The sequence below is a fragment of the Leptonychotes weddellii genome, chromosome 10 (genome assembly GCF_054177405.1).
Source record: "Leptonychotes weddellii isolate Sample4059 chromosome 10, ASM5417740v2, whole genome shotgun sequence".
NCBI lineage: Eukaryota > Metazoa > Chordata > Mammalia > Carnivora > Phocidae > Leptonychotes > Leptonychotes weddellii.
In genome coordinates, this window is record NC_138378.1 from 57299233 (window position 1) to 57321642 (window position 22410).

At 57.1% G+C, this 22410-nt stretch overlaps 1 protein-coding gene across 2 annotated transcripts in view; it reads left to right on the top strand.

The window, feature by feature from the left end:
* TTC7A (tetratricopeptide repeat domain 7A) overlaps positions 1-22410 on the top strand; it is a 117567-nt gene that overhangs the window by 87735 nt on the left and 7422 nt on the right. For both annotated transcript variants that reach the window (XM_081833504.1, XM_081833505.1), the window contains exons 16-19: positions 2818-2934; positions 6409-6506; positions 8017-8151; positions 15733-15935. In XM_081833504.1, the coding sequence (XP_081689630.1) occupies positions 2818-2934; positions 6409-6506; positions 8017-8151; positions 15733-15935 (553 nt within the window). The remainder of the gene's footprint in view (positions 1-2817; positions 2935-6408; positions 6507-8016; positions 8152-15732; positions 15936-22410) is intronic.

The following is a 22410-nucleotide window of genomic DNA, read 5'->3' on the forward strand; positions in this document are numbered from 1 at the left end:
GCAAGGGCGATGACGTGCAGCAGGGCATGGATGAGTCTAGGAGCCTGTCCCCCAGTTCAGGTTGCTGCTAATACCCATATGAGTGGCACCCGGGCGCCCAAAGGCATCGGGAGGAGTGGCAGGAATGGAAGGTCGCTGCACAGAAGCATTTGGATTGATGTCATGGACAGTCCGGGCAGGTTTCTTTGTTGAGGAAGATCTCTCTTGGCAGTGCTCAGCTGTGAGACTAAGGAAATCTCAGGAGCTAATCTGGAGCCTCCCAGGATCCAGGATCCAGGAGCAAAGGATCCGACCAGAGGGTGACTGCCTGTTGGAGCGCTTGCTCCAGCCCAGAAAGGATGTGCTTTGGTTGAGAAATTCCACGCTGGGTCACTCACGGTAATGGAATGTCAGCAGCCGCGAGGATAACAGCCTGTGTTGGTAGAAGTCACTGTCTGCCAGCTCAGCTTGCAGCCACTTCTAGGTGCATGGTGTGGTCGGGTCTGCCGCTCATGCTGGCTCTCTGGGACACACGGAGCAGGAGGGGGAAGGGGCCTAGCAGAGAGGAGCTGAAGAGGAGGCATGTCGGGGGAGATGGAGTGCCAGGGGAGTGCTTCTGGGCTGGGCTGCCCGGGGAACTGTCCCAGGAAGCAGCCTAGCCCAGCCCTGAGTGGCCCTGCCTAGATGTTCTTGACTTGACTTGAGCCTGGATATTCCCCGTGTCTGCAGGAAGGGGTTTTCACTCATCAGCAGCTGCTCCAGCGTCTGGTTCCCCGCCCCTTCCCAACTCTTCACCTCTCTCCCCCAACTCCCAACCCTGCCCCACCCCACCCTCCTTTTCATCACACACCAGCCCCAGCAAGATCTCTTATCTCTACCTTCCCTGCATTGAATCTGATCCACCTGATTACCACCTGTGATCACCTGATTATCTGGGCACTTTTGTCATTTTTAGCACCAGTGGTTACCTTGAAGGCTGAAATTGTGTCTTCTACTCCAGATTCCTAAAGCAGAGGCTCCTAATACTTACAGAGTGTTGGGACCCTTCGAGAATCCAGGAAGGGAGAGTAGGGATGGCAGGGCCCGTTTTCCCCAGCAGCTGCCCACCAGGATGCAGAGACCACATTCCTGCCCAGGCCTGTGAGGTCCACGCTGTGGGGACCATGCTTTCTACCCTCAGGACTTTGTAGGCCAGCTGGGCAATTCATTAGCAGATGTTTTAAGAAGGGCACAAGGCGTCCTGAGCGTCTGGGAAGGTGGAATTAAGGTCAGACTGGAGGGGGGATGAACATGGAGAGGGGAGGCTGGAGGGTGGGGGGCGGGGCTCCGAGTAAGGGAGAAGGTCAGAGGGGAAAGCTCCCAATCGGAGGCTGGCCTCCCCGTACGGTGTCTGCAGCCTCAGATCACAGGATGCGCGCTGTGTGGATGCAGGACTCAGCCTCTGTGAGGGCCTGTGTGCCGGCCTCGCATGGGCCAGCAGAACCACCAGGCAGCGATCAAGTACAGGGCCTGACAGTCACGTGCGTTTGTCCAACAGCGATGCCAGGATGAAAGGGTCTCACTGCTCACCACCCAGTGAGAACCGGAGTCGCAGCCTTATTTGGGCCTCAGCGGCTCAGCCAAGTTCACTGCTGCCCAGGCAGCTGGTGTGCATCAGTGCGCCTGGCAGGACCCACGGTATAAAGAATGCAGGACTTCCATAGCCGTTAGTAAACCGCCACTGCCTTGCATTTCCTGAGTGTCCCCAGCTGCATTGACCCTCCCTCCCCCGGGACCCCAGTACTCCCCGACAACTGAAGGGCCAAAACCTGGCACGGCGGGATGCCCAGGCCCCCCACACCCCACAGGTGTGTGGGTGGTTCTGATGAGCAGTGTTCTGCTGGTCTCCCTGTGTCCAGGGCAGAGAGAGGAAGTAGTCGGCCCCCCTCCTGTGGTCCTGCCTTCTGGGGGGGCCGGCCCCTTCCCTCTCCTCCCAGCCCCCATCGGGGCCACATCCCCACATCCCACACCATCCTGACCTCAGAGGACTCTCAGTTTTCTGGTTAAAAGAGACTGTGAGGTTGCTCTCTCCCTTTACAGAGTGACTGTGTTCTCAATGGTGACCGGATAGGATCTGGTGGCACTTTAATCCTATTGCACATATAAGGGGAGCTGGCTATTTTCGGAAATCCAGTGAAGAATTCTTTGATAAAGTAGCACATGACTGTCCTCATGTATCCAGGGTCAGGAAACAGTCTGCAGTTCAACTGAGGAGATGTTAATTGAGCACTTACTGTGTGCTGCCCTTAGGGGACATTTCTTTGCCAGTTCCTTGCTTAGCTTCTTGCCTTGATTAAGAGTTGCCTTTTGGGGGCGCCTGGGTGGCTCAGTTGGTTAAGCGACTGCCTTCGGCTCAGGTCATGATCCTGGAGTCCTGGGATCGAGTCCCACATCGGGCTCCCTGCTCAGGAGGGGGTCTGCTTCTCCCTCTGACCCTCTCCCCTCTCGTGCTCTCTGTCTCTCATTCTCTCTCTCAAATAAATAAATAAAATCTTAAAAAAAAAAAAAAAAAAAAAGAGTTGCCTTTTGGGTTTGTCTCTGGTATACAGGGCCCATTGGGGCCCTGTGGGGCGTGCAGATACAAGGATGGCTACATGTTCATTGAGGACGGTGCATACTGTGGGTGTGGGAAGGAAGAACAAAGAAGACTCGTAGCCACACTTGACAGTGCTTCAGAGGCTGGGGCAGGAGGGTCTACGACGGGAGGCCAAGTGGATGAGGGGGACCGGCAGAATCCCTTGGGTTCTGACCTGGGAGGAAAGCCAGGCTCATGCTAACTGCTACTGTCCCGCCCCGCAGCCTGATGTTCACCAAGGTGAAGCTGGAGCAGGTACTGACAGGCCCGGAGGAAGCCCTCGTGACCTGCAGACAAATGCTGCGGCTGTGGCAGACGCTGTACAGCTTCTCCCAGATGGGGTGAGTGGCTGTCATCATCCCTGGGGTTGCCAGGGTGGATGGTGGCGCTGGCGGGTGGCGGCTGCCGAGGCAACAGCCCACAGCCGAGTGGCCATGATGCCTGGGGCTGGTGACGGTATTTGAATCAGAGTGTGCTACTTGCTGCTTCTGGGGCCTTTTACATCCGTAGGCTAATTTTAACCTTTTGACAATCCTCTGTGAGGACAGAAAGACGCTGCTCAGGAAGCGGAAGTTCAGAGGGGTAAGAAGGAAGTCATTATTGAGCGTCTGGGCCAGGCGCTGGGATGGCCGCTCATATCTTAAAACGCTGTCAGACTTTATTTTCAGCCCAGGAGGGAAACTAAGGCTCCGAGACCTTCTAGAATTTGCCAGAGTCACTCACCTGGTAAATGGTCGTGCTGGGGCTTGAACCTGGGTCCCTGAGTCCCAGCCCTTCTGAGCCCGGCGCTTCTTCCTGGCTCCATTTGGAATCCAGAAGAGGAAGAGGAAGCTGAGTTCCTGAAGGGCCTGCCCCACCTCCTCACCCCACCCCCGACTCACCCACCGTCTCCACGCATCCTGTCTCCTACCCCAGTCCCCAACCTGGGCTCCAGGTTTTTCCTGGGCCAGACTAGGCACTCTTGTCCAGGTTGAAGCTGCTGAAAGTCTTTGCTCAAATCCCCTCAGACACTGTAGCCCAAAGCAGGAAAGAGCCTTGTGCCAGGCAGGTTGCACTGCATTGTCCTGCTCCCCTGGTGCTCACCCCCTCCCCTTCCCTGAAATTGCTAGCTGTGTCATCTCCCAGAAGACCCCCCTCTGGTAGATGTGTTTGCATTTTCACAGGGACTCTGGGAGCCCAGAAGGCTTTCACAGTCCCCAGAGGCATGTCTCTCTAATGGTGAAATTTACAGAGGAGGCCCCGCGGTAATCCACCGGGGTTAAAACCCTTGGGCAAAGTTGGGTCTGCCTCTTTTTGAAGGCCTTTGAAAGGCCTGGGAGATTCTAGGGCAGAGCAGGACCCAGTGAGTGGAAGCTGCCGGAAGGAGGCTCTGGGCTGAGGGACTTTTCAGAAAGGGAATGGGGAGCTGTCTGGCCGCTGGGTGGTGTGTGGGTGAGGCCCAGACTCTGGTGTGAGGAGGACCTGCCCTGAGATGCTCCTTGCTCAGCCGCTCACTGGCTGTAGCCACTTGGGCAGGTCTACAGTCTGGCTCCCCTTACGGAGAGGAGCTGTCCTTGGAGGTGGCAGGGACTTTCCTCTTGGCTGGATGGTGGGTTGCCTGCTCATCCAGGTGGTCTTGGCAGGGCCCCTCTGAGCTGCGGCCCTGTCTCCCGGCATGTGGGCCCCTGCCCTGTGCCTCCCATCCAGGCAGCAGATCTATTCTCACAGAGCCTGGGGCTGTAGGTTCACGCTGGGGTCATTTTAAGTCACCACCCACACACTCATCTCTGATATGAGGGCCCAGTGGAGCTCCTCCTAGGTTCCCTAGGCACCTCTTTTGGGGAACCTCCCATAGCTCCCCACCCAGGGCGGGGTAGGACTCAGCCGGGCCAGCTATCTGGAGTCAAATTGCTAGGATCAGAGGGCGGGATCCTATATCCTCTTGGCTTTCCCTGGAAGGGGGGCATTCTTTCTGAACCTGGAGCCACAGAGCAGAAACTAGGACTTGTGAAATCTGGTTTGGGGCAGGTGAGGCCAGAGGCCAGAATCCACAGCCTGAAGGTCTGGCCTACCATCCCCCCCAACCTCCCCCACCCCCCGCCACAGTCCTTCCTCAGCTCCTCCCAGGCCAGCCCACACCCCTTCGGCCCTGCTCAGATGCCTGCCTTCGCAGAGCCTGCAGGCACCCAGCCTCTGACGCTTCAGCTCAACCCTCTTGAACTAGGTCTTTCTAAGTGCTCATCATGGACTCTCCTCCCCACCTGGCCACCGGGTTCTTCAGGGCAGGAGCGATGCTGTATGATGGCCTAGACCCAAGTGGCAAAAGGTCCCTGAGATGGGCTGTTTCCGGAGCCCTAGGGGTGTCCCTGTCAGGGGCTGGGAGAGCAGGTGGGACAAGAAACTGTCCCACCTGCCTCCGGTACTCCTCACGGAAACCTCGTGAGACCAACTTCCCCTATTTATTACGGCACACAGTAACAAGATGAGAAAACTAAGACTTGGAATGGCTAAGTAGCTTTGCTGAGGGTCACACAGCCGAGGAGGGGTGGCCCGCGTCTCTGGCGCCTCGGCACTGAACTCTGGTGCCTCCCAGGAGTGGAGGAGGGTGGGGAGGAAAGGCACCAACCTGGGCCCACTGTGTTTTGTGGAAGGTTTCCTCTAATGTCTGCACGATGGCCGTGCACCTGCAGGCCCCAGCTCAAGCCAGTGTGAGCCCGAGTTTAAATGGGCAAGGACGGGGCCCTGGCATTCTTGGTGGGACCATCGTCTGGGCACCCCGGTGAAGGGAAGAAGCCTCTGGCCCCAGGCTGGGCTTGCCTTCTCTCCTGCCATTTCCACTTTGGCCTTCTCGAAGCTTCCCCAGTTAGCAGGTTCAAGGGCAACCCCAGAAATGGGCAGGGGTGGCTGGGGCTGTGCAGCCTTTCTGAGCTGGAGGCTCCCCCACCTCCCAGTCTGAGAAAAGGGGAACCTCTCTAGCAGTGTGGGAGCCTCAAGGACCTGGGGAGACTACCATGCTTGTTTATCTGCCACCCCAGGCACCCCCCGCCGGCTCTTTTGGGGCCACCCTGGTGACCTGAGGAGAGTGGCATCTGGGGCTTCCTTCCCTGGGGGGTGGGCTGGGGGCATTTCTGGTGGCCCATGAAGACCAAGCTTTCCTTGGGAGCCAGACCTTGGTGCCCGCACTCTGCCTGGCACTCTGCTAGACATTGTGAGGGCAGCAAAAGGTAGCAGAGACCTCCTGTTGGCCTGGGGGAGCTTCTAGCATCACACACCTCAGAGGAGGGAGAGTTTCTAAGCCACGTTCTGCTGGCTGCATGCTGACAGAGGGCAAGGGAGGAGGCAGCTGTGAGGGGCCCTGGAGCCACAGGAGGCTGTCTGGATGGGTGAAGGGCACTGGGCTGAGTTGTAAAGGATGGAGGGTTTTGGGTGGACCAGAAGAACAGCGAGAACGTTCTTGGCAGCAGCAGCATGAGTAAATGTTAGCTGTGGGGATGAAATGTGTGGCATTAAGGAATAGCAGGGAGACTGACAACCCCACGGGCACACAGTGGCAGGGTGTGTGTGTGTGTGTGTGTGTGTGTGTGTGTGTACGTACGCGTGCTGGGGATTCACAGCATATCATTGTAGCTGCTAGAGTGAGCCAGATTCTAGAACCCCAAGCTTGAGCTCTGATCTGTTCTGCCACTCTGGTGGTCTCCATCCTTCCTAGTGGTCCCAGCTTTGACTCAGTTCCCAGGCCTAAACTCTCAGCCCCGGAGCCTGCCTTGCGTAAGGCTCCCTTATTCTCCCTGCCAGCCCTCCACCTCACCGGGGCCTGGCCTTACCTTGCCTTTCAGAGGCCTGGAAAAGGATGGGAGCCTCGGCGAGGGCGTCACCCTGAAGAAGCAGAGCGGCATGCACCTGACTCTGCCCGATGCCCATGACGCAGACTCCGGTAAGAACGTGCCCGTGGGCAGCTGTCCATGTGGGTCCACAGCTCACTGTCCCAGCCTGAGCAAGAACGGGGAGAGTGGCATCTGCCTGGCCTGGCCAAAACCACCCCGCTCTCAGCTAGCTGCAGCCCCAGAGCCTGGTGCTGAGGAGCTAAGGAGCTGCCATTGGGCACCTTTCTGGCACCTTCCCACCCATCCTGGCTCTGGGGTGGAAAGTGAGCAGCTGAAGCAGGCAAGGGGCGGGGGGGCGGTTGCAGAGAGGAGAGCCAGGGCGGAGGGACAGCTGTAGAGCTCAGAAACTGTCTCCCTTTAGGCTAAGGGTCTACCACTAAAGTGTCCTTAGTAGACAGAGTCAATTAGAAAGGAATGAGCTGAGCGTCAGTTTACAACTCTAAGCCCAGAGTGGACTATTTCAAATGAGGACTGATGAAAGCAGAATAGCAGAGGCGCAGAAAGAACTAGTCACAGGAACAGAGTGTGAGGGAGTTGTATTTAGTGGCATTGCTTATTCGGTCCACTTCTGTGGACGTGAGCCGAGTTGCACCTTTGTTGTCCGTGATGGAGCTGACTGCCCATTCCTGGCGCCGCACCTGACTTCCAGGCACATCCGAGGGGCACTGGGCTAACTGTGGAGCTGCTGACTCCAAAGAGGGAATGGTGAAGGAGGGCATGGCGCCCTCGCAGAGAAGGGGAGACGAACCACGAACAAATGATTAGGGCTCCACGTGTGCTCGGCTCAGAAACTGAAACCTTCTGTGGTGTGCCCCGAGGTCTCCTGAGTTGATTGGAGCCTTTATTGCCCCTGAGAGAGAGAGAGAGAGGAAAAAAAGTGCTCGCGTTTCACCTGCATGTGAAGCGTAAATGTCTATGGCTTATATATCCTGAGCAGGGACCCGAGTCACCCAGAACTGCCACGGGGCAGAGCACACAGGGTCCGGCCCGAGCCCCTGCTACCCAAGGATTTAGCACAGCGCAGCCTCAAAAGGGACCTTCCTATAGAAGAAGCAATAATACGCACCTGTGAAAACAGAAAGCAAAGAGAAGGGAGAAGAGAAAAATCCTCCAGTCTTACCACCCAGACCTTAATAATGGCCTTTCAGACCTTTTTCCCAGGCCCCTATTTCTTTCTTAGAAAAATGTGATCGTACCATTTTCCAGCTTGCTTTTTTTTCACCTAACTGTGTGCTGTGAGCATCCTTCGGCATCCATCTCCGTATTTCTGAGCCATTAGTGTGATGGCCGCAGGGTCTTGGATGATGATACCCACACGTATTTTGAATCACTCCCCGTTGTTGGACATGCGGGTCATTTCTGTTTTCAGTATTCCAGGCACCTTTGCCAACATTTAGGACTGTCTTCTTCAGTGATAGACTCCTAGGAGTGGGCTTGCTGCCTGGTTGCCCCTCCTAAGCTCCTCATGCCAGCCATGACTGAGGGTACAAGGAGGGCCCTTCCCAGTGCGCCCATGAGCTGGTTTGCGACTGCTCAGCCGCCTCACCTCTTGCTCTGCAGGCTCTCGGCGGGCATCATCCATCGCAGCCTCCCGGCTGGAGGAGGCCATGTCAGAGCTGACTGTGCCCAGCTCCGTCCTAAAGCAGGGCCCCATGCAGCTGTGGACCACACTGGAACAGATCTGGCTCCAGGCTGGTGAGTGTTCCCGGCCCCAGTGACAGCCACCTGCCTGCAGGGCTCTCAGAGCTGTGACCTGCCCTGGAGGAGGGTGTGGGGGGCTGTGAAGACCCCTGACAAAGCCTGCATAGACTGCAGTACTCACGGAAAGGCCTGGGGATCAGGAACCTGGAGCTCTCGTTCCACCTCTTTCTTTTTTGCTTGGCCCAAGAAGAGTCGCTTCATCTGTCTGGCTGTGGGTTTCCTTCTCCACCGCGTGGGGACAGGGCCTGCCTGCCTGCCCACCCTTGGGGAGGCTCTCTGGCAGCAAATACGAGTGTGAGCAGATTTGAGGAAAGACCACACAGATGGATAGCCTTCTTAGTCTCAAAGACAGGCCCTGTCCGTCCTTCTTGCCCAGCCTCTCCTGAGTAAAACTAGTTAGTAAAACTAGCTCAAGCCCCAGAGAGCTCACAGAATGGCTAGAGAAGAGGGGAGGTCTGGTGGTGTAGTTCAGCAATGGCGGAGGGCTGGGTAACACCGAGGGGGCCGTTCAGGTGACAGTCCCTCTTGACAGGTAACTGGCACCGTGGCCACCATGGAATGTGAGGGTCAGTTACTGCTGGGGACACGGGCAGCTTCAGGATCACACAGGGCTGGGTTCTAATGCTAGCCCCCTACGGCCCGTCCTGATCGTGAGTAAAGCGGTCAGTGCCGTGTGGGGCACGTAGTAGGTGCTCAGTGAAACTCCTCCCCTGTTTTCTTGTTACCCTGATGGGTGCCCATCTCTCCCCAGGGGCTGGCGCCTACAGCCCCCCAGGGGAGACGCAGAAGAGACTGCAGGTAGAAAGTTCCTGAGCCGAGCAGACACTGCAAGTCAGAGGCTAAAAATGGTTCACTGGGGATCTGAGGCTTCCCGCTGCCTGGATTTCACATATGGCCCCATTAGCATGCGGTACTCCCCCCCCGCCCACCAGAGGTTCTGAATCTGGGGGGAGAAATTGGATCAGGATGCACAGGCTAAACAGGGAAGCATTTTAATACTGCAAACATTGCCCCAGTTAGCATATCAGGGTCCCTCAGGAGGCTAGGGATGTGTGAGGGCCCTGCTCCCCAGCCAGCTTGTTGCATCCTAAGTAGCGAGAGGAATGTTGAAACGCCAGAGGGATACAAAACAAGGCCTCCCCTTAGGCAAAGAGCCCCCTTCTTCTAACACATGGAGCCAGCACGGCTCCCAAGGGGCACACTGGAGCCCCAGCCCCCTCCATGTGCCTGGGGTAGAAGGCTGTACCCACACTGGGCCTTCACCATGTGGATCAGTAACGCGGTGATCAGATCCTGGAGTTGTGCGTTGCCTACTCTGGAGCTAGCAAGGCCTTAATTTTACTGATGCATGTTGTCTACTACCATCAGCAAATGAACACGTGTTTGCATTTCACAAGCCTGCTTTCCATTGCTCAGGTATGCAGCTTTATGCACAGGGTGCTAGTATGTTCTGGTAACTCCAGGGATGGTTAACTCATGGCCTTCATGAAACTTGTAATCAGGCTTGGGAATTATCAGTATAAATATGCCCTTCAGTAATTTGCACATTAGCCTTTGTTCTCTGGACATTATCCTAGATATTCAGCCCCCAGAGAACTCTGAGAACAAAATCTGAATGCTTTTTTTTTTTTTTTAAGATTTTATTTATTTATTTGAGAGAGAACGAGCACATGAGAGGGGGGAGGGTCAGAGGGAGAAGCAGGCTCCCTGCCGAGCAGGGAGCCCAATGCGGGACTCGATCCCGGGACTCCAGGATCATGACCTGAGCCGAAGGCAGTCGCTTAACCAACTGAGCCACCCAGGCGCCTGAAAATCTGAATGCTTTGAATGTGGTGCCAGGTGAGGGTTGGGCGGTGTGGCATTAGGAGACAGGTTTGGGTGTATGTGACTGATCCAAAATGGCAGTGACTTCTGCAAAGTAGACACTTTGTTGTCCTTTTGAAACAGTTCAGAGATGGCGCCCTTGACTGGGATGACAGCTCTGCTTTCCCGGTCCAGGAACCCAGGTTCTTTCCATTTTGTTGCTTCTGTTCTCCGTGGAGTGTCACTCTCACCCCTGTGACCCATCATGGCTCTTCATCACATTCATCTTCCAAGGCATAACCAGGGAGAGTGGGAGAAGGGGACACCCCCTCTCTGTAAGGACATATTTTGAAATTTGCATACATCAGTCCCCGTCATGATCCGTTGGCCAGAACTTAGTCACATGACCACACCTAGCTGCAAAGGACTCTGGGAAATGTCACTATCCTGGTTGTCCGTATGCCTCATGAAAAATCAGGGGCTCTGTCATTATCGGAGAAAGGGAGAAGAGACTGAGGGACAGCCACCACAGCCAGAAAGGGAAGTAAAGTGTCCCAAGTTTTCCCTTCCGAGCATGGGAGGATTCCGGAGCAGTCTGCACACCATAAGCCGTCAGCATCGGCAGCAAGCATGTGCCTAGCACTTACTGAGTGAAGGGCTGCCAGGACCAAATCACCGAGGCAAAAATTTTTCCCTAACCTCACCCCCAATCTGACCCAGGCTGAGAGTATCGTCACCAGCATCCCCACCCCCATCCACCCCGCCTAATGATTCCAGCAGCTGCAGCCAATGTGCAGAAAGGAAGAACATCCTCCTTTTTCATTTTGGAAGGAGCTCGTCCCCCAGCTTTTGTTCAGGATAAATTACACCCCGGGCTGTTGCGGCTCCATCAGTAACCCCCCTTGGTTTGGGAAATGGTATCCTTCCTCTCCCAACTCTTCTCCTCCTGTCCTCTCCAGGCCTTCACCCATTCCAGTCAGATGTGACAGGCATCACAGGGGGGCTTCCCCTTGAGAGATGAGTTCCGGGAATGTTGCCTCTTTGACAGCGGGTCTGTGTGACAATGGGAGAGGCACGAGGCCTCACAGATGTCCCCACATCCTGCGTGTTGAGAGGTGCCTTTTGGAAGAGCAAGATGGCCCACCTCCCTCTCTCACTGCAGCTCCTGTCTCTGGGAGCTAACAGTGTGCTGGGGGGAGGGAGATAGATGTAGGGAAGGGTTCCCCTGTCCTGGAGGACCAGGGGATTCCTAGGCGGCCATGGGCTTTCACTCAGTCAGGGGAAGTTGGCCTGAGTCTCAGCTCCCAAATGGCAGATTCACAGTATCTGGGCACTGGGCACAGAGCTCCAGCTGCTAAACAGATGCATCAAGCACAAGCCAGTACACCCCCTGGTCCGGGCTGAATCTGTGCCCAGCGGGCCTGTAAGATAGGCACCTTTGCCCAAGGCATCTCAGAACGGGGACCACCTGTGGGGACAGTCCTCAGGAGGCCCTGGGCACTGGTAGGTAAAAGCTGCCCAGCTGTGAGCTGCGCAGACTGGTGAACTGGGATGGGGTGGCCAGGGCCGTGTCTAAAGATCATCTTCATTATAAAATTACAGTCAAGGGAGGGGCACTTGTGTGGCTCAGTCAGACATTAAAGTGTCCGACCTTTGATTTCGGCTCAGGTCCTGATCCTCAGGGTTGTGAGATCGAGCCCCGTGTCAGCTCAGCCTGGGCATGGAACCTGCTTGAGATTCTCTCTCTCCCTCTCCCTCTGCCCTTCCCCCACCCCTTCTCTCTCTCTCCCCCTCCAAAAGAAAAAAAAAAAAGAATACAGTCACGGGAGAAGCTTTGCCTTGCCCGTGGTCCTGCATATACTCCTTTTGTGCTTTTGTTCCCTCATCTCTCATCCCTTTCTTTATCTTTCCTCACGCTCCCCTCTGTCCCAACTCCCCACCCTTCTCCCTCCTGCCTTCTGTGCCTTCTTCCCACGTCCCCTCTTCCCTTGCTCTGGCTTTTTCTTCTTCCCTCCTCTGCTGGCACTCCCTGCTCCCAGCTGCCGAGTCACTGAGGAGAGCACTCGGGGACCGGAAGTCGCGAGCGCAGGCCCTGCAGCCTTGACTCCCTTGTGGCCTGGGGAAAATCGGGCCCCTCTCTGGGTCCCTAGGTGGGGGGGTCTCAGACCACCTGCAGAATGCCTTTAGACCTTCTGATTCTCTGTTATTCTCTTGGTTCCCTGGCCGCCTCTCTCACTCCTTCCTTGTCCGCCTCTCTTCCTTCTCCTTTATTCTGGGTGTCCGTATGTCCTGAAGGTCTGCTCCATGGGGAGAACGCTTGTGTCCTTTAGGGGGCAGTTCTGGTGATCCCCTCTGGGGTTCAAGGCTAGCTAAGGGCCTAACCTTAACTTCTTTCCTGAGCTTCTCCCTGAGGTGTCTCTGCTTTTAGCCTGGGTGCCCCTCCTTTCTGAGGTCTCATGGAGGGTCTCTAGGAAGCACCTCTCACGTGGGGAGGCCCCTGAAAGATGGTAGACCTGACCCTGGGCCCTCCCTCATCCTGCCCCTCAGCTCAGGAGGAGCCCCCGGAGCAAGGTCCTCCCTGCCAAGAGGGTGTGCAAATAGCCCATGAAGAGTGAGTTCATCCCCCAACCTGGGGGTGGGGTGGGGCCTGGCTCTGGCAGAAAGACTGGAACCGGCTCTGGGTGCAGGGTTAGATCAGGATGCCTCAGAAAAAAATAATAAAAGGGACTGTTGCAAAGCTCCAGGGAACAGATGTTTTCCATTTGGAGCTTGCCGAGAGAAGCGCAGAGGGGGGCGGGTGGAGAGAGATGGACGGAAGAGGGAGAAAAGCTGAGACACAGAGGCAGGAGGGGAGGTCACGGGTAGGCAGACAGAAGATGAGAGAAGTGGGGAAATCGGGATGGAGGGAGAGAGAAGGCGCTGAGGGGATGGGAGAGAGGCCCTCGACACTGGGGACAGCAAGGTCTGTTTGCCGGGGTGGTGGCCCGGGCTGTGAGAATTCAAGCAAAGTCCGGTAACAGGGAGCAGGCCTCCAGCCCTGGCCGGAGAGGAGGCTGGGATGGGTGGGTACCTGGGGGCCCCAGCAGTCAAGACTGGGAGGTCTAGAGATCGGGGTAGTGGACAGGCACGGTGCCACATGCGGGGCTCCTGCTGTAGCCGAGGCTTGCTGTCTGGGGAGCACCATGTTTGGTAAAATAATTGCCCAGGGACGGTGAGGCTAGGAAGAAGGGGTGCACTGCAGCCCCCAGACCTGTGGGCCCAGCTGCAGGTCAGGGGCCCCGCCCTGGAGGCCGAGCATCCGCGGGACTGTGCGAGGCGGCCAGGAGCCCTCAGGAGACCTCACTTCTCTGGCTCTGTTCTGTGTCATCTGGTTTCCTGCCTAACTGGTAATGAAGTCCATCAGACCAGAGCAGCCCTACCTATTTTTCCGGGCATGTTCTCTGGTGTGTGGCCAGCCCAACAAGGCCCAGGGCCCCGAGGAAAGAGGGAGGTGGGGATCCCTGTAATTGAAATCTGTTGATATGAAGGCACTGTGAGGAGTCCCCAAGGGAGAGGCCAGAAACAGCCTCCAGAGACAGAGACGCAGAAGACAGGCCGGCAAGTTGTAAACAGCTTAATGAGCCACACGGTAGGAGCAGGCCGGCAGGTGGGCCGGAGCTGGGGCAGGCCTGCTGGGCAAGGGCCAGGGGAGTGGAGGGCCTAGCCTCTGAGCTGAGCTCCTGGTGGTAGAGGAAGCGTCCTCCCTGCCCCAACACTCACACCACACACTTCCTTCTGCTTCTCCCCTCGCCTCCGGTGACCCTGGGAAGTTCGGTCACGGTGGAGCCCAGCCCTTTGGGTTGGCACAGCTTCCCTTCTCTCTGTCAGTCCAGCTGCCCCTGCACCTTCAGGCCCCAGCTCAAATGTTGCCTCCTCCAGGAAGACTTCCCTGACCACACCAGCACAGCTGACCTGACCCCTTCGGAATTGGCACGTGTCACTCCATTGCCTTGGCTCACTCCAGCAGTTTGGTTGCTCAGCTGTCCCACCTCTCCCCACCTCCACTCTTTCTCCTGGGAGGACCAGGCACATGGTCAGTACCTAATAGTTGCACACTGGACCCTCAGTTATGAAGGCAGCCTGCTCAGAGCCCCAAGCAGCAGCTCCAGAAGGAAACAACAGCAGAGCAGAGGAGAGCCTAGGCCGAGCTACACAAACCCCTGAGCTCGGGCCAGCCCTCCCTGCAAGGCCCTGGCTCAAAGCCCACCCTTCCTGGCCTCACCTTCCCGTGCTTTCTGCCTTGGGACTGTGCCGCTCAGCCTGTTTATGGGGACAAGAGCCTGCATTTCTCTCTGGCCTGATCATGGGGGCCTGGCTCCTCTGTGTTTACTTAATTCTTCCAAATTCTCTTCTCCACCAGAGAAAAAGAGTTCCCTTGCTCAAAGGCCTCTGTAGTATTATAGGATGGGGCACGCTACTTGATTACACAATGAACCTTAGGCAACATTCATGCTGACTGCCCCAAGTGCCGTGTGCTGTAGTCAAGGCCTTAGGCTTCCTTCCTGCTGCTTGTCGGAACAGGAAGACGTGGTGCCTGGGTCTGGCTTTCCACTTCTTTCTGGGAGCTTCTTTTGGGATGTCTGTTACCCACCCGCCCTAGACCTCACCTGAATTAGTGTGACCTCAGCCCTTGGCCAGTGCTAGGAACAGCTCTTGGCAGAGTCACAAGCCAGGCTCTGCGTGCCCTTCTGTGCTCCCATCTGTGCACGGGCACCAGCCCCCGGAGGGGCAGCCGAGCCCAGGGCTGCCACCAGAGGAAGGCTGAGTGGGCCATGAGGCCGAGCTGCCAGCCCAGCCAGCCTGTTTCTAAAAAGTGCGTGCTGTGGGCGTGTACCTGTGCAGCGCGGATCTGAGATGTGCCCTTACGTGGGCTGGCCTGGGATCGAAGATGGCCGCATTGATCTGGGGGAAGAAGGCAAACTGGTTGTGGGACAGAGCTTGTTGGTGAGAGGCATGGGCATCCCTCATTCTCTCGGTGCAGCAGAAAGCCCTGGGCTTCGGAGGGAGGCTGGAGCTGCGCTGGGAGTCCAGCGCTGCCTTGCCTATTTCTATGGAGGGACTGGAGTGAGGATCCCCGCCCCCACCCCACCCCCCCCCCAGCTTGGTTTGTTAGTGCAGAGCCCTGAGAGCACCTGCTGGGAGGAGTAAATGAGAGAAGACACTTGGCAGAAGCAGGCCTTGGCCCACTGTCCATCTCCAGGAGTGTGGGCTGTTTGGGAGCGCACGCCTGCCTCATCCTGATCAGCCTCCATCCCCCACTCCCAGCCTCACGGCCATCAGGTGGGGGGACACTGCAGAAAGCCACCTGACCTTTACGGATACCACCCGTGCCCCCGCTGCCGGGCTTGGAAGTCAGCCTGATGCCAACCCCGGGCCCACAGCTGACTCTCCCTGTGGCCTTAGGCAACTTCCCTATTGTCTCTGTGTCCACTGACCCCCTCCCTGAAGCAGGGTAATAAAAGTGCTTGGTGTGCTGGCTTTCGGGAATGTCAGCGGACACGGCTGTGCAGAGCGGGTAGCACGGTGCCTGACGCCGAGCGGGCACTTGGAAACCATGACCCGCTGTTGCCCCCACAGCCCGGAGCCAGCGGGGCCCATGCCGTGACTCCAGGGATGGTTCCCATCACCCGAGACCCTCCAGCTCTGGGGTCTGATGGTCGGATGCCGGGAGGGGGCCTCTGCCTCTGACTTTTCCTACCACTCTCACCTCCCACTGTCCTTCTGGTTTCGCAGCTGAGCTGTTCATGGAGCAGCGACACCTCAAGGAAGCGGGTTTCTGCATCCAGGAGGCTGCGGGCCTCTTCCCCACCTCGCACTCGGTACTCTACATGCGGGGCCGGCTAGCCGAGATGAAGGGCAGTTTGGAGGAGGCCAAGCAGCTGTACAAGGAGGCGCTCACGGTGAACCCCGACGGCGTGCGCATCATGCATAGCCTGGTGAGTCAGCCCCTGGCCCCCGAAAAAGGCCTCGGGGCCCTCCTCCTCTCCTACCCCCTCCACTGCGTGTGCCCTGGTGTCTGGCGGGGAGGTGGCCTCCTCCCTGCTCTGCTGGGAGAGACAACTGGCTTGTCGAGGCAGGCCATTCCCCTTCAATCAGAGCCTGCCTGAGTTGATGAAAAAATCTAGGATGGGTTGATATTCTTTGTGACTTCCCTTTTGCTCTAAGCGTCTGTAAAGCAGTGGAACCCCAAAGGGATTCCTCATCAGATCCTTGCCCTGGACACTCTAGGCAAAATGCTCTGCTTTCTGGGAGTCCCCGGGCCCTCCATGCTCACTGGGCTACCTCTCCCACTTCGGAGGAGCTCCGTGCCTCTTTGGTGGCATTCAGGGGATGTCATGGGCTGGGCTGTCATGTCAGGCCTGACTTGAGCACACATGGAAAATGGCCCCTGGTGGGGGTGGGTAAGAGGACCCAGCAGCGCCAGTCCTGGGACGTGGCACTCAGGACTTGGGTGCCCAGAGCTCGGTGACTTTCTGTGGAAGGTCTGGAGGCTGGGAGCGGGATGCTGGCGTTCTTGGCTTGGCCTTGCCATTCTCTTTCTCGGTGATCGTGAGCAAGTCGGCCCCCTTCTCTGAACCTCGGTTTGACTTATCTGTGCAATGGGGATTCTCTGGTGCAGGAACCATTTACTGAATACCTGCTCTGACAGCTGGTATAGTAGACCGGCGAGATAACCGTTTTTCCCTTACTTCCTTAGCTACTTTTATTTATTTATTTCTTCCTTCACTGCTTTCAGAGAGCAGCTCATCAGGATAAACGTAATGCTCGGAAAGTGTACAGGCCTGCGTCGACACAGTGATTTTTGAAGTATAATTTAGGAGCACCCCATTAGCGACACGGTCTTCCCCTGTCAGGGTGCAGGTCCCACCTCAGACGCCCCCGCCCCCTGCCATGAGCGCTCCCTGAGGGGAGCACCCATGAGGACGTCACCGACATTGGCCACATGCAGAGCACTGAGGGGGCAGAATGATTCCAGATGGCTGCAGGGTTATCATTGCCAAAAGGGGTCTGATTCCTTCTCGAGGAGAAGCCATAGGGAGTTCGATTTCCGCTCAGTGTCAGGAACAGTACAGCTCTCAGAATAGGACAAGTACAGACTCAGGAGTTGTCTGGTGAGGACGTCGCCAAGAGAATGGAAATCCCACTTGGGGGAGGAGCTGGGCCAGGTCATCTTTATAAGGTCATTCCCAACCCCAAGAACCCCTGAAAACAGATTAGAGACTCCCCGCTCAGCTACTATTCCTGCTGCCTGATTTCTTAAAGGATTTCTACCTCGGGCCCATGTGAATGTTCCGCGTCAGCTGAAGACAGCCCACGCGGTGACATCACACCCTGGCCCGCGTTCCCCTCCACATGGCTGTGTGTTGCCTTGCAGTCTGCTCAGCAAATGTTTGTTTTTTTGCAAGCACATCCTCCTTCCTCCCGTAATTCAGACATTAGCTCCTGTGATAAATGCCTCCCTGGAGGTCACATCCAGAAACCTGATGAGGGTGGTGGGAGGGAGGATGTGGGCTGTGTCGTTAGGCCTGCGGCCAGGCAGTGATGTCTGCCTTCCCCTGCGCTCGCGGATCGGAGCCCGCCGTCTCAGTCCCTAAAACCCAATGAAGTCCAGTAACAGGTACGATTTCGAGGTAACAGTGTACCATTTTTCATTTATGCTCATTATTGTTTGTAGCTATTTTCCTGAAGCCGGTTCCAAAGGCGGGTTTTTCCATGGTAACCGAATAGCAGCCCAGAGTGGCTCCCTCCAGATGTTTCTGAAATGGCCCCTTTTCTCTTCCCGGGGTGCCCGGCTGAGGTGATGAAACAAAAGCAAGTCAGAGCCAGGCCTGCCCACTGTTAAAGTTACAGGCAAGCAGAGGGGCAGTCGGCTGTGGCGTGGGCAGCCCGTTCGCTTTCCACAGGCTCTGTTCTGCCAGCAGCCTACACATACGCATGAAGAACGGCAGATTTCAAGCCTGGAGAAGATTCACGAAGCACTCTTTCCCCAAAGACACAGGAACACTTTGGCATGTTGATCTCCAGCATTCCCTGATGTAAGTGTCTTCCCTGGGCCGGCTTCAGCCTCAGGACACCTGGGATCTCATCCTGGCTCTGGCTCTCATTCACTCGGGTGATTTAGGAGAAGACACACGTAACTTCCACGTTCCTGATGTTTCCTTCAGCAGATGAATAATAATCTTCTTCGTTCCTAGACCAGGGCTAATCACAGGAGGTGACGCATGTGACAGTGCTTCCAGAGGTCTGCCGTGTAATGTCAGAGAAGGCAAAACAGCATGTACGCCCTTGCTCTCCAGTCCCTCACCCGGGACAGACATTGCTAATCAATCACAGCACTTTTTTCTCACTGAGCACAGGTGTGACCTTGGGATCTTTTTCCCCATGGCACAACATGAGGGGAGCCACCGTCTGGCGGTGGAAGTCAACTTGGCCTTTATGTAAGGGTTTCATTGTAAAAATAGTAGAGAATGGGAGAGACACATCCGTTGTCTCAGCCTTTATGAACTCTGGAGGTTGGCGCATCCTTGGAGAATTATCCGGAGAAAGGAACATGGAGGGGAACTGGTATCTGCCTCCCCCACCCAGTGCAGTCGTTGCCAAGGCAGGTTCCCAAGGAGGACATCCTGGCCTTGCCACACCACCGTGGTTCCATGAGGACGTCAGCCTCTGATCGGTGCAAGGAGAGGAGAGGCGCCCCTCCCCTGAGGGCACAGCCACCCACAGCCTGGGCTGGGAGAGCTCTGGATCCCTCGGTGAGCCGTGTGGGTGCCGGCTTCAGCCTTACAGTCCTGACAGCAGGATCATCAAACACCGGGAGGCCGGCCTCACAGCCTCTCCCTGGGGCCGTGCACATGGGACAGGAGATGTGGGGACAGGCCAGAGAAAGCCTCGGGGAGTGTTGGCTACTGCTCTTAGGAGGCAGGGTTCAGGCGTTTCTAAGAAAATGAACTTTGGCCCAGAAGCGGGTTCTCTGCTCTCCCCGTCCTGCTGCCCCCCTGCCCTGGCGGGGATGGGAGGCATTTCCATGGTTCACGCCCCATCCTGGGCTCAGCTCAGGCTTTCCCACCCAGCAGGCGGGACGAAGACAGCGGCTTAGCCGTGCCCCACCAGTGCCCTGGCCCTGCGGGCTGCCTCCTCCGCGGGGCTCACAGATGGCCAGCTCGCTTCAGGAGGCTGCCAGAGGCAGAAAGAAAAAGCCGTGCTCTCTGCAGATGGAAATTCCCAGCAAAATCTCAGGAGCAAGTCCCGCAGGAGCAGGTCCCGACAGTCTTTGCCAGCTCTATCTTGGCCTCCCTTCCAGGTAGCCAAAAAGCCTACTCACTCAGCCTGGGTGTTCAGCCCTGAATTTACGGGCAAAAGCATCTCGTTAAGAAGGGGAAACCTGAACTTCCCTTGCCTGACCTGAGGAAGCAGGAGAAAGGAAGCAGATCTTCCCAAGATCAGCAGAGGAGTTGGCCCCCAGGTGACACTGTTCCTCAGAGAAGGCTCCGTGGGCTTGGTGGAGAGGAATCCGAGGCAGTCTGCACCCTTTCTCCCTCTGAGCCTGTCTCTGCCCTGCCACCTCCCAGGAGGCTCTCTGCATCTCCGAGGGAACAGGGATGCCTGGGCAAGGCAAGGAAGCCAGGAGCGACTAATGGAATGGTCAAGTTACCGAGAGCCCTCCCAAGAAGGCTGTGAGGTCACCTCACTTTAATGGTGGGAGGGTCACTAGCCCTGGCCACAGACCGGCCATTCTCCCTGCCGCCCCTTGGCAGAGCCAGGAGTGCGGATGCATTGATGCAGCCTGTGTCCCTGCAGGACACCGCCCGAGGGCCTCGGCTGCGAGTGGACAGGCACGCTGCCTCCCTGCCCCCTGCGTTTGTGGGCGGCACCCCACCCCGCTCTCCCAGCCACAGGCTCTGGGGTTTCCTGGCACCTCTCTGGCCAGGCCTCCCGGCTCCTCGCTGGCCCCTGCCCGTGGTCATGCTTTCTTCTCGGGACAGAGTTCCAGGCTTTTGTTGCCCCGTCTCCCCAGAACCCTTTGCTCCCCGGGCCCCCAGCCGCAGAGGGAAACTGCCCTAAATGAACTTTGGCTCCTGTGATGTAATTCCTGAAGCAGTCCTGGCCTCATGACCCAGCCTCTTCTTTGTCCAGATGCTCCTGGAAAGATAGGAAGACAGCGCTTCTGTCACCTCCTGCCCTGATGAGAGTGTGGCAGTGAATTAGTCCCCTGCACTCACTCCCTCTCACTCCCAGTGTGGAGCTTGCTGTCCCGTTTTTCAAGTGGGTTTGGGGGATCAGGGGCATGGCCATAGCGTGTGGCCGGCCCCATTTGGCCCCAGGTTCTGGCCCCAGAACCTCTGGTCCCTCTTTCCTCAGGCTGGGGCTTGCCACAGCATCCCCCCATGTCCCAGAAGCAGCCCACCACCATCCCTGCCTCTCCCTAAGGTGGGGCCTGAGTCAGCCAGGACCAGGGCTCTGCTCTCTAAGGCCGAACAGGTGAAGTCTGGTTGCACAGAGCTCCCGCCAGCCCCGTCCCCAATCCTGGAGGGTAGGACTGGACTGGAGAGATGACACACCTGAGACAGCCAGCCAGCCCAACCAGCCCTCATGTTCCGGGGGCTCTGGGAGACTGCTTCCCCTCACTGGCTCCGTTTTCGCTTCTGTCTAACGGGGATAATAATTTAGGCCCTTGTGACCTCCAGGGGAGGATTTTAGTGCTCAGATGACCTAAGCACTGTGAAAAGATAAATCAACATCCGGCGTTTTTGTCACCATTCATGTGGAAGACTTGGTGGCAGATGGCCGAAGCCTGAGCTCTGCCTTTGACCAGGATGCCCCACCTCGCTGCCGTGGGGCAGGGGTCATTGGTCCACATTTCCTTGGGCTGCCGGCAGGGTACTGAGAAGGGAGGAAGGGGGTGCTGGGCAGGGACCAGGGGCCTCAGAGCTGCCTGTAGGTTGCACCTGGAGCGGGTTGGCCAGGACGGTTTTTAAGCCCCAGTATCAGAGCCAGCTTGCGTCTGGAGATGGGAGCACAGCCTTTGAGTCTCACTGACCTGGACTTGAGCCCCACTTTGCCTATACTCACTGCTCCACCATGACCAAGTTCCTCAACCTCTTGGTACCTCAGTGTCCTCATCTGGAAAACGGTAATCACAATGCTGAACCCCTAGGTCTCCTGTTAGAATTAGGTTAACTAATTCTGTAAGTTAATGGCCCGGTAGTTGCGGTTACTTTTGCCTTTTCCATGCTGAAACATGGCTCCCAGGCCAGATTCGGACGCTGTTGGTTTGCAGAGGGAAGTAGAGGCCCAGAGCCAAGCCCCAGAGAGTCACTGTAGTGGAGCCTCTCGGTCCTCACTGAGCCCATCAGGCGCCTCTGGCCAAGGCAGAGATGTGCAGGACACCAGCCCCAAGTGCCCTGTGGCTGGGACAAGAGTATCCACAGTGCAAGGCCACGCTGACCTTAGCTGAGAGCGGGAGAAGCCTGCTCAGTAGGCCGGAGTCTGAGGTAAGGGCGAGAGCCATTTCGCGGCTGGTCTCTTCAGCGGACGGGGCCTTCTGGGGACCCAAGGGTGCTGGGGAGGAGGAGCAGGAAAGGCCAGGTTCTGGGGAGGCCCTGCTCGGCCTTCCACTCCGGCCTCTATTGGGCCAGGCTGCTTCAGCCTCCGCTTCCTGACTTGAAGGAGGAAATGTGTCCTGAGCAGCTGAAGAGTGAAACCCAGTGCCCAGCCCTCTGAAGGTTCCCTGATGCAGGATGCGGCCAGCAAGCACACAGAACTGCAGGGTTTCTGGTTCCTGGGGCCTGATGCTTAGGGGTCTAGGACACCCCACGTGCTCTAGACCTCTCCCTCCTTGTTGGCTTCCTGAGCTATGGCAGGTGGCTTAGAGGCTACAGGCAGCCTGAAGGAACAGGGAAGGCCCAGAAGCCTTGTGCTGTCCATGCAGGAACCCTGAGTCCTTTACACACACACACACACACACACACACACACACAGCCCCTCTCCACAGAATCTGCGCCTGCCCCACCAGCTCCAGTAGATGGGGAACATTGCTCTGTTTGGCAGGAAATTTCAGTAGGAACGTCTTGTTGGCCATTTGGCCTCTTCGTGCTGTGGTTTTATCGTGAGTTCTCTCCCTCATCCCAACCCCAGTCCTGCCTGAGGACCGCATTCCCCGGTGGAAAAGTGGAGTGGAGCGGGAGGGAGAAGGGAGTTCTGGAGGCTCACTGTGTGGGGCACGTCCCCCAGCAGGGGCCTCACCGGGGTTCGCGCCCCTGCCTACCCACCTCATTCGTGGGCTGGCACAGCCCCCAGCCCACACTGCGCGCCCTCAGCCCAGGCTCAGAGACCTTTGAGAAGGTGAAGGTGGGTTCCCTTGGCTCAGCACTTTCTGGAAGCCTTGGGCTTAAGTGTGGGCTCCTGAAGTCC